The sequence below is a fragment of the Simochromis diagramma genome, unplaced genomic scaffold (assembly GCF_900408965.1).
Source record: "Simochromis diagramma unplaced genomic scaffold, fSimDia1.1 OVJJ01000487.1, whole genome shotgun sequence".
In the NCBI taxonomy this organism is placed as follows: domain Eukaryota; kingdom Metazoa; phylum Chordata; class Actinopteri; order Cichliformes; family Cichlidae; genus Simochromis; species Simochromis diagramma.
Window position 1 is genome coordinate 4,145,467 of NW_024387305.1, and position 15,121 is coordinate 4,160,587.

The 15,121-nt window shown below is 38.6% G+C and overlaps 1 protein-coding gene across 1 annotated transcript; it reads right to left on the minus strand.

Annotated features, from left to right (window-relative positions):
* Positions 1-2,833: 2,833 nt before the first annotated feature.
* LOC120716746 (kelch-like protein 10) lies at positions 2,834-8,437 on the minus strand. The gene is made up of 5 exons (XM_040004347.1): positions 8,188-8,437; positions 6,644-7,127; positions 5,461-6,075; positions 4,374-4,523; positions 2,834-3,288 (listed from the first exon to the last, which is right to left on the minus strand). Exons 1-5 carry the CDS (start codon positions 8,334-8,336, stop codon positions 2,935-2,937), a joined length of 1,752 nt encoding a protein of 583 aa, XP_039860281.1. The 5' UTR covers positions 8,337-8,437; the 3' UTR covers positions 2,834-2,934.
* Between the last annotated feature and the right edge of the window lie 6,684 nt (positions 8,438-15,121).

The following is a 15,121-nucleotide window of genomic DNA, read 5'->3' on the forward strand; positions in this document are numbered from 1 at the left end:
GTTTTCTCGGATTGTATTAGACTTTTATCCAGGAGGAAAAATGGGCTCCTGCACTTTACTGATGTACTAGAGTAGTAAAAAACAAACAAATAAACAAACAAAACACAGGTTTGTGTTCTAGAAAAATTTTATAGACCAACACTATAATATATGTACTGTATATATCGTACAAGACTGCTATAATGACGGTGCTTGACAGTGTTACCTCAGACAGTTGCAAGCAGTCACCTGCCTGAGCACAGACTGCACACGCGTAGCAGATCTGCTGTTGAACAATTGCTCAAAGATATAAGACTAAAATATATATATAAGACTAAAAGCAGGTTGGATGTGACAAGCCTGGTTTGATGTAGATGTAGAGGTGTGTATGAAAACATCATCCCAAAATTAGAAAATTATAATGGAAAGAGTTTGATTTAGAGTCTTTGTAAAATAAAGTGGAGCAGCAGGAACAATCCCAGGACAGCCTTCTGCTTGCAATAAGAAAAATGTAAGAAATGTTTACAGTAAATTCATAAATCAGTCAATTCAGCATCAGAATAAAGATTAGACCACCATGGAGGGAGGTTGTTCCTATGAACAGCTTTGCAAATCACTGTCTACACGTTGGTTTACTGCAATAAGGTGCTGTGTTATTGGTGTTGCTTCAACCTTCATGTTGTGCAGGTAGGGGGACTGCACAGCATTTATGCTTTTTCCCCCTGTCCCAAATGTGGGACAGGGGGATATAAGACTCCCCTTATAGATGGCTAATAAATCGTTTATAGCTATGTTATTAATTAAGCTTCAAACACTTTATAAACCATTAATAAATGTTACGCATTAAAGAAAGAGAGAAGAAAGAGGAAAAACCTGACCAGTTTATTGCCAAATAGAGATCTATTCACTTATATATTTCATCTAGAGTTGCTATATTAAACATTTCAGACTAAGTTACTACCTTGTAAGCACAATAGGCATTTGTAAAGATATATTTTAAACATATAATATTGTATTTTATCAGCGCATTATAAATATCTGCAACTATCAATGGGAGCCTTATTGTAAAGTGTAAAACGTGTCACTATTTATTAACGACTAATGAACATGTACGTGAAGTACCCTCAGAGGATCTACTAGAACATGTGAATACAGCACTATAGACGATACCACCACCATTTCCGAGACTAACAAGCTGATCTACAACACGGCAGCAGTGATCAGTGAGATGCTTGGCTACAAGTTGAATAGCCGCAAGGAGCAGTACCCTCAAGGTAGCACGGAGAGAGGTTAGCCAACTATCTGAGCTGCAGAATGATATGACTGTGAGGGACCAAGCAGCCAAAGCATAGAGGACACAGGCAAAAAATATCTTCAAAAAGGGTTTTCTTTATTTTAACCCTCAAAAAGTTCAAAAATGACAAAATTCAAAATCATAATTAGCAGGCCCATAAAAGAGGTCAACTAAATATAACTCTACGAAAAGTCATTTCCAGAAACTTAAACAAACAAAGTGAGACACAACTTAACTCACAAACTGACCGAATTACAAAGACACATGAGGGTAGCTTTTATAATGATTTGGCCAAACCATTTACACACAATAGGGGGAAAACAAAAACACACACTAATATTAACTAAGCACAGAATAACCTAACTAAACCTAAAACACCCCTGCTCCTGGTAAGCCCATGGTTGGTCCTGCTGAGCAGGCATTTTGTTCTCAGAGTTCACAGCCACGCCATTTGCCCAGACAGGAAACAGCCACAGCCCAAACCCAGGTAACTCAAAGAAAGAGAAACATAATTAATATAACAAAACATTTTAGAAAAACCACACAATGTTACTATGTGCGCGCCTCATAATACCAGTGTTAGGTTTAACCAAATCATTAATGAATTATATTAATGAAGAAAACTGCAAAGCAAACTAAGAAAGTGAAAAAATGGACTGATTTACCCATGTGTGGCTGATGCCATCACAGTGACAAAGAAGGTGCCTAAGAAGTGCAGCAAGCCGTCCATACCTGAGGTCTTGGAAACTGCCAAGCAACAACTCAAAGCCTTGGCCAGTCGCTTGAAGAGGTACACCAGAGAGATCGAAGGCAGGAGAATAAACCAGCTGTTGTCCACAGAACAATCCAAGGTGTACTCTCAGTGTCAGGGGAACAATATGAGAACAGCACCACCAAGGCTGGAGACGGAGCAATACTGGAAGAGCATGTGGGAGAAGGACGCAACCCATAACAGCAATGCTCAGTGGATAGCGGATCTGAGAGCAGATCACAGCAACCTCCCTGAACACATAAAGACCGGATTTTCCTTAATAAATATGAAGGTCATGCTTTTTTATCATAAACAAATATATAATTCTATGTAATGTAGTGGAAAATACCACAAAGCACATTAAATACACACTGAGAAATACAGTTATTTTTCTGTTTCACACAAGAGAAAAGATGGTGTTAAGCAACACAGTATATGTGTGTAATATTTGTTAAAGATTCATAAATTGTCAGAAATTGCTCAAAAAAGACCCGTGGATACATTCCTACTCAAGTGTAAAGTCTGTTACTAGACAGAACCCCAGCTGAATTAACAAGGGAGAGTAAAAGCTTCCCTTTATTCTTGTTGTGTTTACCTAGGAAGACTTGGAAAAGTCCCACATGTGACTTATTGTGATCTGGTCACCCTTTGTGCATGTCTGTTCTACTCAGCAGCCATACCTTACGGGGAATGAAAAAATCTTTTACATTTGTTACTGTTGCAATGGTGTTCTCTTGATGAAACCCAGTATCTGCAGTGCACGGTCTCCTCACGCACACACTTAAAGTTTTTGAAATATCTACAAAAAAATGTCCAGTTCACCAGCGGTTTGATGTTCTAAAGATTTATTTCAGTCCTTCATGTTGGAGTCCCAGATGTTGACACATGGCAGTATTGCATTTTAAAGGTGTTACGTGGACTCCGCTGCTTCTTCTGGCACATTTAAACATGTCAGGCTGTCACGAGGAATGGTGTAATCAGACAGGTTGGGATGTCCGGACACCACACAGCAGCTCAGGGCACTGCGGAAAATGCCCATGTCACATGCTTTAAACCACCGGTTGGTTGAAGCGTCGTAGTACTCAACGTTGAAAGTGGTGGTGAAGCCGTTGAAGCCCCCGACAGCAAAGAGGCGATTATTGATTACCTCAATGCCAAAGTTGCTGCGGCGGGTCAACATAGAGGACACGAGGTTCCACGTATTGGTTTGTGGGTTGTAAGCCTCAGCAGTGCGCAGACGTCTGTTTCCATCGAAGCCACCAACCTAACAGTAAATGCATGGGTGAAATGACTGACTGTAGTTGAAACCAGTTTCACAGCACCCTTGTAAGAAAGTGCACCTGCTATACTTCTTAAGCTGTTTTTCGCACAGATACTTCAGAAAGTGACTGTAAGAATTAAGTTGCAATACTGTCCAAAGTTGCCTTTAATATGTAGCAGACACAATCAGATGCTGCTTTAGGTGTGGTCTGACTACTGGAATTACTCTGATTTGTTTAGGGTTTTACCTGGATAAAGCGAAAAGTTACCCGACATACTCTCATGCCGTTATATGGAGTTTACACATCAAATTTGTTTAAAAAAATAAGGCTCATTAATGTTCCACTATTTGAATTCTCCCAGGTCCCTCTGTTTGGGAATGTCAAGAAAAGATCAGGATGTAGCAGCTGTGTGAAAATGACTTGTGAGTTAAAAAGAAAAATTAAAATAAAGTAAAAGTGGGCTGTTTTGGAAGTCTTTATGACTCGGAAGGTTAGTGGTTTGATCCCTGGCTCCTCCAGTCTGCATGTGAAGAGTGTGAATGTGTATGAATGTAGTTAGGAACCACTCAGTTCAGAGAAAGTGTGTGATTGGGCGAATGTGGCAGGTTGTATAGAGCACTTTGAGTAATCCGGGAGAGTAGAGAGTAGAAAAGCGCCATATCAGCTGAAATTGTTCTGGGCCAGCAAAGGGCCAGCAGTGTATCTACAACTGGCCTTGTGCTGGCCCATGTGTGGGCCACGTCTGGCAAACCAGATCTGGGCCACTAAAGGGCCGTCATTCTTTGCGGTATGTGGGCCATGTGAAAGCACATTGTGTGGGCCAGATCCGGGCCATACCAATTTTGCTGTGTGGGTTTCACATGCGAGATGTGAAATCATTAGTGAAATCATCAACATTTTGTGAATGGGGCACATTTACATCGTGAAATGAAAAAAATACATGAAGGATAGGAATCTGATAATTGATAAATACAAAACAAAGTTGGCAAAAAAAATTTTAACCCAAACTGTCAGCCTTGCTGATCAAGGCACATTACAGATGTGACTTGTATGTTACGTAAATGTCAGCACTACTTTCTGGTCTTACTGCAAAGACATGATCCGCATATGCAATGACACCTATCCCTCTGCGGCGGCTGTTCATGGGACTGATCATCGTCCACTGGTCGGTCTCTGGGTTGTAACATTCAGCTGTCTGCAGACACTCGTTCCCATTGAATCCACCACAAATGTAAATCTGAAGACAAAAAAAGGGACATTCTGTAATTTTTACATTTCTTAGATTTCATTTGGAAACAATGTTGCCTGTAAGGGAAATGTTCCCACCTCATTTTTGAAGTAAAACTGATATTCAGTACTTTAGAGTCCAACTAAAAAAATACAATTATAATTGTTTCAAGGATAAAGAAATATTATACTTTTTTAACACCCACCCATATGAAGGAAATTCATTAAAATTCAATTTCATTTTAAAATAATATATATACATATATGTATATGTATATATTAGTATATTTTTCAACTTTTAAAGTTGCATGCTATTATATTCTGTGAACTTAAAAGCTTTTTGAAAATCTTTTTCTTTTACATGATCAACATAACAATGCACACTATAAATTCTTCTGATACAGACTGACATTTAGACATTTAGTCCCTGCCTTTCAAAAATAAAAAAAAGCTAATTCTTTTAATGACTTTTGTTTTCCTTATCATCACTATTACGGGCTTACAGGCAGTTTTAAATGTGTGGTTTTGTTCAATTTAGGCCTTCATCACTCTAGCTTAGAAACCAGTTTGAGAGGTATCTTGCACCTCGCTTCACTGTAAAAAATGTGTATCCCCTGACTGGTTGGCAAGTGGTAGCTGGAGGTTGATGGTGTCACTAGTGTGAAATTGAAGAAAGGTGTTGCACCACAAACCTCCTTGTGTTTGCTTTGGTCATTAGCAGACTGTTGAGCACACCAGAGGTTTGCATGGAATACTCTGACTTGTCTGCAAACACTCACAAACTATTTGTAGAAGTCAGTGTCTTTCATACAACCACTCCCTAACCAGCCGAGGAATACATATTTTTCACTAGCAACTGGTTGTTACCAAAAGGTTGCTGACAGGTCTCTAGGCCTGTGTGCCTGAGACCCTACTCTATTTCTCTCCTGCTCTTTTACTTTACCCACCCGGCTGTGAAGTGTTGTGCAGCTGGCATCGCTCCTCTGTTCATGCATGGATGCAATAAGACTCCACTGGTTGGTTTCAGGTTGATAGCGCTCTGCACTGCTGAGTCGTACATGCCCGTCGTAGCCTCCCATGGCATAGATGAACCCGTTCAACACAGTCACGCTCACATAGCAGCGGCGGCAGTACATGGGTGCCGCCTCATTCCAGGTGCGAGTGGTCAGGTCAAACCTACGGACGCTGTTGAAATGCTCCACCCTGTCGAAGCCACCAATGGAGTAGACGTACCCGTTGAGGAAGGCGGCTCCATGATAGGCACGAGGATGCTCCAGGTTGTTTGTTACGTTTACCCAGCATTCAGCCCGGTAATCATAGGCCTCGATGGCGTTAGTTGGATTACGGTCACTCCATCCCCCAATGGCCAGCAGGACGGAATGAGGCAGGCGGGGACGAGCAAGATGGGGATAGAGGCGAAACACATAGGGTCTGTTGGTCATATTTTGTGGTAATATAATGGCAGCCTTTATCATGGACAGACGGTCAGAACTGGTCTGCACCAACTGATTGAGCCGCACATTGTCCCTTAGGTAGTCTAAAGTCATCAGTCCCAGTCGGACCTACAGAGACATGACAGAAGACAATAGGACTTAGACAATGGAAACATTGAATTTGAACTATATCAGTTTTAGTCAACTCAAGCTTCTTTAGGATAATGCTCGTAATGTTGTTTAATCTTCTTATTGCTAGCAAGAGGGAGGCCAAAGTGAGACACCATTAGCCTTTTTGTCAACATAGACAAAAGTCCTTTGTACAGTTCTGATGAAGATAAATTTTAAATCTAATGTGTTAAGTTTAACTTTATATAAAAAACAAATGACATAAACTAAAATAAAGCTGAGGAACACAAACAGGGGAGAATGGTTGTACTTGTTACGGACAGTTTTTAGTCATAGGCCTAGCAACTACACTAAATAAATACAATTTATTCTATAATATGTGTGAAGCTTTCTGATACGGTTTTAATGATCTTGAAGAGAATTGCTTAAATGTGGTTTGGCTACAGCTGAAAAGACCAACATCTCGAGCTATTAAAGCATCCTTATATCCAGATGGATTGACTCAATCTATGACTTAAATGCTGAAGATTTAAGTCGAAACTAAATGTAGTAATGGAAGTTTATACACCTTAGACAACAGAGCGATGAGGTGTTGTTCCCGTTCTGCAGGCACATGGCTAATCCACTTTATAAGTGCTTCGTACGCAGTGCTCTCACACTGTACATTGAGGTCATCTCTTTCAAGAATATCACCAAGTTCCTCCACAGTTAGCTGCAGGAACTCCTCCTGAAGAACCACCTGCTCAAAGTTACTGATGATGTAGTGGAAGGCCTTGGCACGTAGTTCGGGTGATAAGTGTACTTTTGTGAACTGCCAAATGCCAACACAGTTCTCTGCGCAGAGTTGCTCCCCCACGAAGTCACTGCAGATTTTTACAATGTCCATTACATTGACTTGATCAGCTGCCATGAGAAGTTCCACTGCGTTTTCCTCCGTTACAGAAACACTGCCAGTGTATGCAAAGTCAATGATGAGTGCCATCATCTCAGGAGACAAGCCAGGTATGTTGAAGACCTGTTTGTCTGGGTCGCTCCAAGAGTTGAAGAGAGCTCTGAGGGTAGAGATGGACACAGAGCAGAGAATTTTAAAAGGTGTGGCAGCAACAAGATAATAAACCATGTCAAGCACAAGTAGGATAAATATATAAAATCAATTGACTGGAATGGAAATGATCGCCTGATTGCATGTGTTACTATGTGATTATTGTGATAGTCTTTCCATGTCTAGTCCATATTGCCGTAGAGGATATAACTCCAAAACAGAGTTTGTACATGTTTAGTGAGCTTGAGTGTTGGATTTATTACACTGGCAGTATGTATATGAAGCTATTGCCAAACAAAATGCAGTGACAGAGCCTCCACCATGTTTTACAGCTGATTCTAGACACTCAGTGTTGTACCTCTATGACAAATGTATAAGTCAACTCCATAAGGCCTGCTTCCACTGATCTTCAGTCTAGTTATTGTGTAATTTGGCATATCTCAGCCAGTTTCCTTTCCTTATGGAAGTTCCAGTGCATTTTGCTCAATTACAGTCCCTGTTTCCCTTCCATAACCATTCCTAGCTTAAATGGCTTAACAAACAAATAAACAAATGAACAAAAACAAAAAAAAACAAAAGCATTCCTCTGAAAATGGTCAGGTACAAGGACTGGACCGAAAAGGGTAAAAAATGTCCAAAAAGTCTTATCTTTCGACAACTTTTGCTCAAGTGTACTTTTTAAAAAATCATCTAATTCAAAGCAAAACATAACGACATGAGAGGCAACTCAAAACTTTTGCACAGCATATAACTGCATAATAGCGTTCAACCTTTTTAGTATTAGTAAATCTGGTGTGTTTTACTGTGTGGATAACACTTGATAAGATATTAATGTAACTTAATAAAACACATAAATGAAACTTCAGCTCAACACAGTCTGAATTTAGTTCATGCAATCACCAAGTGCAAATGTTTGCGTTATGTTTTGGGTATATCTGTCAGTTGACTGTGACCGTCTTTTTATCACAAAAGCTCCATGATTCCTTTTTGTTGGCACTGTTTCACAGACTAAGACCATGAATTACATAAATCGGTAATCATTCCTCCCCATTATCAGGTAAGCAACTCACCTGAAGTACGGGGTGCAGTTACACAGGATTATCTTGTGAACCGGAAATTCAACATCCTCCACTTTGATGATTGCATCACAAAAGTTTCCCTCAAAACGGAGTTCATTATACACCGAGCTCGACTTGTATGGAGGCTGTTCTTCCCTCATCTTGAGTTTTGTGGCTGCTTTTCTTATTTTTTTGTCTGAAGTTTGTCTTACAATCCAATACAGTTTGTCTTAAAGTGTTCTGAGCACCAAATCAAACCTAACTGGGACATTATGGAATGGAAGCTTATGACATCAAAATGACTTGGCAACAGTCACCCCATAGAATTGTTTTCAAATCTAAATCTACATTTTTTTAAAAATGAACCTTTCATTGCTCAAAAGCTTTGTTTTGATTTGGTTTTAATGTATTGCAAATGAGCCTCACAGATAGCACACAGCATTTTGTATGTTTGCTTCACAGAGGTCAACTTATGGACTACAATATCATATTAGCTATTTAGTTTTTATGCATGCGAGCTCATTGCCACACTTTTTTGTGTACATTTCATTCTTGCCCCGGTATTTTCCCTACTACACAACCTAAAGTATTTGTTATTAAAAATATGAGTCTAAAAATACATGGCAGTGCCAAACACAGATATTACATAGCATGATTCATGACTAAGCTGTTTTCTCGGATTGTATTAGACTTTTATCCATGTGGAAAAATGGGCTCCTGCACTTTACTGATGTACTAGAGTAGTAAAAAACAAACAAATAAACAAACAAAAAACAGGTTTGTGTTCTAGAAAAATTTTATAGACCAACACTATAATATATGTACTGTATATATCGTACAAGACTGCTATAATGACGGTGCTTGACAGTGTTACCTCAGACAGGTGCAAGCAGTCACCTGTCTGAGCACAGACTGCACACGCGTAGCAGATCTGCTGTTGAACAATTGCTCAAAGATATAAGACTAAAATATATATATAAGACTAAAAGCAGGTTGGATGTGACAAGCCTGGTTTGATGTAGATGTAGAGGTGTGTATGAAAACATCATCCTAAAATTAGAAAATTTATAATGGGAAGAGTTTGATTTAGAGTCTTTCGAAAATGAAGTGGAGCAGCAGGAACAATCCCAGGACAGCCTTCTGCTTGCAATAAGACAAATGTATGAAATCTTTACAGTAAATTCATAAATCAATCAATTCAGCATCAGAATAAAGATTAGACCACCATGGAGGGAGGTTGTTCCTATGAACAGCTTTGCAGATATATGATATATACTGTATATATGACAATATTTTTTAAACACATAAAGTAAGTAAAAAAGGAGAGATATTGGTCAAAGTTATGTGTTGCAGATGTCACACAGGCACTTTTATTAACATACAGGGTAGATGTACATAAAAAATTGCTCAGAAATAAATTATCAGCATTTATTAAATACTAACGCTCCATGAATAAAAATAACACAATATTGTTTTCGTGCATAACAAAAAGCTCACAATTGTGCAGTTAAAATGTAAACTAAAGTGAAGCTGAGCATAATAACAAAGACAGATAGATTTTGCAGCTGCTCTATTCCCATGTTCTACTATGTGACTGATAGCCTTGAGTTTGAAATCCGCTTCATAAGCATGTCTCTTAACAGGTGCCATTTTGGGGTCCTTGTAGACACACAATACAGTAATATCACATTGAAGCACAGTACGTATTACTATGCGAGGCTCCTGACTACAGTAGCTGTGACGCCCCAACAAGCCATCAAGCAGTGCGCCTTCGTAGCTTACGAAAGTCGTACTAAAACATTTTTTTTGACAGATTTTTGAGCGCCGTGTACCACATAAAATCGATTCAAGGTCAGTAAACACAACCAGAATTCATACATAAGGCGCACTGTCGATTTTTGAGAAAACTTTTATTGTATATGTTTCTAATGATTAGTCCAAAATCAGTCCAAACCTTATATTAAGATGAGGTAGCAAATACAGACTAGTTTGTAGAAAAATTTTAAATGATAATACTATCTTTTATGTGACATTTATAAGATCCTCTTTTGTACACTCTTTTCTACCAAAGTCTTTTGCTCACAGCGCTGCCGGAACTTCTTATGCTCCTTCTCATGTTTCTTGGCTCTTGAATGCTTTTTCTTTAATTTGTGCTTTCACTTCTTTGGAGATGAAGATGAGGATGACAACACAGACGATACAGATGAAGATGTGGAAGATGTGGAAGATGAATCTGAGTTTTCCGAGGCATTCAAGGAAAATGGATCATTGAATGGTTCGTCTTTAGGTTGCTCTGCAGGATGCAAAAAAGAATATGACTGGCTTTAGAAATAAGATATTTTACACCCGTCAGGTTACATTGCGTGACAAAGATGTGCAGAGTAGCCGCCGCTTCAAAGTCAAAGTCCCCGTGTATTTAAATTACACAGTTGATGATTTTGTCAGCTCATGTGCTTAAACAGAATGAGGATTTTGTTAAAGAAAAGCATCATGTGCCCTTATATGTAAAGTTATATACAAACAACCAATATTAATTCTGCTTTAAAGGCTACAACATTATCAAAAAAATAGTGTAATGAGCAAATGTTTTTGTCCTCTACAACATAAAGTTTCAGTACTTGAGAGTAATTACCTATTATTGTGTATTTTTTAAAGGGGGAAAAATTGTGGCAAATCCCATCTGTGCTAAGCAGGCGGTAACAAGAAGGATAGAAGTGGCACAACTACAGTCTAAATCAGGGGTCCCCAATCCCAGTCCACGTGGGCCGGTGTCCCTGCAGGTTTTAGATCTCACCCTGGGTCAACACACCTGAATCACATGATTAGTTCATTACCAGGCCTCTGGAGAACTTCAAGACATGTTGAGAAGGTAATTTATCCATTTAAATCAGCTGTGATGGATCAAGGACACATCTAAAACCTGCAGGGACGCCGGCCCTCGTGGACTGGGATTGGGGACCCCTGGTCTAAATGAATGCTTTGCCATCGTCATTTTTCTTTTAAACTATTAAAATATGTGAATGAGAAAATTCAGCCATTATAAAATTGTGTATGAGAGCAAAGACAACAGAGAAGAATAGAAACAGATACTAGGGTAATGGCATAATCTACATGCCAATCGGTGAATGACATCATAAAATATATATTGTTAAATTTGTTTCAGAAAGATTATGATAAATGAATGATAACTAGTTCAAGTTGGAGCTTTGATCTTATGAACAATGAAAATGAATCAATCAAGTTAGACCTGGCTGAACTGAATTTGGAACTCTGGATCTCTTTAGGAATGAACTGACACAACACTTCAAGTTAACTGACTAAAACGCAGTCTTTTAATCAACACAATGACAATAAGGGAACTTAACTGGGATTTATAAATTACCTGATGTTTATTAGAAGAATGTAAAATAAAAAATAATGCTTATGGAACTAGTCTAGTTTCATACTTCTAAGGGACGATAGCTGACCTCAGAGGAACTGACCACGGAGAAAATCTCACTCTCTCCTTCGAGTTCTTCAATTTTCATCTCTTGTGGCTCCAGTTTCTTCTTAAGAAAAGTCAGTTCCTGTCTCTCCTTGTTAAGAAGGGCAGTTGCGGCAGGGGCAAGATCAGAAGAAGAATCTAAAAAACAAACAATTATTAAATGACAATACTAAAAGAATCTCTAATCTAAACTTAGGAAACTCAAATAAAATAATATTTAAGAAATAAAGTTCCGATAAATGCACATAAGGTGGTTCAGACATTTCTAAAACAAGACAAAAACAGTCCTTATTTGTACTACCTGAATGGGGTGTTTAATAATATAATACTAAGTCTAATGATGCACATAAACAAAAGAACAAAAGAAACAAAACAAAACAAATAAAACTAAGTGATGTCTAACGTTTGCAATAATTAATATTAATAGAGCGTGTCACGTGACGTTAGGTAGCCACTGTAGCTAGCAACCAAATGGCTCGGTAGCTAGGTAGATAGTTGTAACATTATTCACCATCATGTTTAACTGTTGACACTGCTGGCTTAGTGTAATCTAGATCATCCAGTCTTTGTTTTTCTCTTTGAATGTGTGCTAACCGTGTATGTCGCAGAGGTACGCGAATCTATCTTCTGCTCCATCCATGGCGCAGCCACTTGAACGAGCGCCTTCAGTCTGGTCGTGCCCATTTGGCTTGACCTTCCTGAGCGCTCCACTGGTGGTCGCGCCCTGATAGTAGGGACTTTCCTTAATAAGATTAACTGTGATTGGATGTTTATATAAGCTCCCCAGCCTATGAAATATGTTCGTTTTCCTTCCCTTTGGTGCCGGGACAGTTTTTTCATAACTGAGTACATTTTTAATAAACCCATCCTTCTTTGGTGTTTATGTGTAAAGTATGATTTTAATTAGACTGATATTTGGATTGGAAATCGCTCAGGTAAATCCACTGTATGACTCAGTCAATGGTTCAGTCCATTCAGATTGGTCTTCAATGTTTACTGTGGGATGGGACAATAGTAGGTAGTAGCAGAGCTAATGTAGAAGAAACTAACAGCAGAAGACAAACAGTTTGAATGTATTTCATGCTGTTATTTCAACAGCTTCTATTTGTATGTTCACAATTTTTTTTCATTAACTGCAAACAATGGTCAAAGTGATCTGATTTAAGTGCAAAGATCAGACAAGTTATTAAACTTCATGTAACCCATTGTCAGCTGCACACAGGTTTGTTTGAGGAAAAAAAGCACAGTCACAAGACTATTGTGCAAACTGCAAACTTACGCCAATTATTTGCAGAATAATGACTCACAAATAAATTGGATAAGTAGTACTAGCAGTAAATTACTTATTTTTTCAATGCATTTATCCTGAGGCTTTTTTCTTCAGTTATTTCACTGAAAAATTGACTTACTTTATATTCTTGGCTTTGGTATTTATTTGTTACATTTTATTATACAATATTGGGAACACTGTTTAAGTGGTGTTTGATGCTTCCTTACGCTTAAAAGAATAATTCCCAGTTCCTTCCTCACAGGGAGAAATCTGATTATAAAGTTGCATTGGTATTCGATCAGTATTCAGGATCAGTCAAGGTGTTCGAGTTCGATTGCTGGATCTGTTATTTCAACATTGTTTGTTTCATTCATTTTTTTAAGTTGTGATGTAGTGTTACAGATCTTGATTGTATATTCGAAGGATAACTGCTTCAGGTATTTTTATTTTTTTAATACTCTAAAATTATACAACCAAACAGTCTGTGATATGTTAACACACAATACGATGCAAAGGTCAGAGTCTTTGTCAGCAGCTAAGGTCACATCTCTGGAGAGATGTTTTCCAACTAGACAGAGTGAACAATACCTCTTCAGGGGCATATAATCGTGACTCACTGCTGTGTGTGGATGCCTCACTTGCATGTAAATGTGAACGCCTCTGTCACCCTCACTGACAATCTGATTCAGCAAGATATCTAGACTGAGTGTGGGATGATGCAGTCAAATCTGCATGTAAGAATCATAGCTAGGTTTTCCATTTGTTTTTATTTGAGTGAATATACAGTATAAGTAAAACTTTACACACATTTTTCATAAATGAACATGCAAGGTTGCACAAACTGCAAATGACTGGCCTGGATTTTAAAGACACTACAGAAAGTAAAACTCTTAAACAGAGCTGTTTCTAATTTTTTTTTTTTATTTAAAAATCAAGCTGTTTAAACTAAAGTGATATAACAGACAAAAAGTGGCAGCAGGATTTGATTTTCCCTGCTATAGCTGCAAGTTCACTCATTAATGTACATAAATTCATCTAAATAAAGGGATGCCACTTCTCGTTTCCCACTAACTTCCCCTGGACACGAATAAGCTATATATAGAGTGAAGCTGAAACATGCTGTCTGTCTGTCTGAATGGATGTGCAGAGAAACTCACAGAGGGTTAACCACTGTGACTGTTAGACTATGATTCACACTCTGATGGGTTAAGGACCTACATGCAACAGAGCAGAATTCTCCTCAGGGCTAGAGACACCCACAGTGCACAAATTGCTAATGTATTTGTATGCATTTGTTCATTGTTTCACATGTTTATTTCATTGAACATTTGCATGTGTCACATTGGTTAAAATGCAGTTTGATGAGATTCTTTCCACTGGTCTTTCTGGTAAATGTATAACATGCACAAACACACACACACACACACACACAGAGAGAGAGAGGGAGAGGGAGAGAGAGAGAGAGAGAGAGAGAGATTCCCACAGTGAATCAGAAAGCAAGGTTATAATGTTATATTGTAGCTTCATTCTTTTCTGGTGATCACACTGTATGGTTCTCCCTGTAGTGATGAGCTCATGTGATTTCCCTGTACATTAGACCAGCTTTCAGCAGTAGCCTTTAAAATCGCTGCAGCCTTAAAGGGCAGTTATAACATATCGACTGCCTGGTAAAATCTCCTGGGACACTCACAGAGACAATGGCTTTCCATCTGATTGCATTGATTTCCTCTTTTTTTCCCCTTTGTGATCTAGGAATCCTTCGTTGTTCCGCACTATCAGAGAAAAGCTGCACAGATAGTTACGTACAAGAGGGAGACCTAATGATGGACAATGGATCTAATAATATACACTGTGCTCTCCCTGCCAAGGCCAACTGGGGTGTTTGGTCATTTTAAAGAAAGATATTCAGACGTTGTTCCTTTGCTCACCTCACACTAAGGTTCATGAAAGCTCTGGCTATCGCCTTGATAAATAAATAAAAGGAAAAAACAATAAAAGTCGAATCTGTGAGGAAGAGAAATAAATGGTAAAAATAATGTTAGAGAATATATAAAAAGAAAGGAAGCGAAAGAAAAGAGGAGAGCAAAAAACAAACGATGGTGAATGAGCTGAGAGAGCCAGGAGGAGTAATTGTTATTTATGGTCGCCATGCAGCCCACATATCCATTAGTGCCATAACAAATGGATGGTCC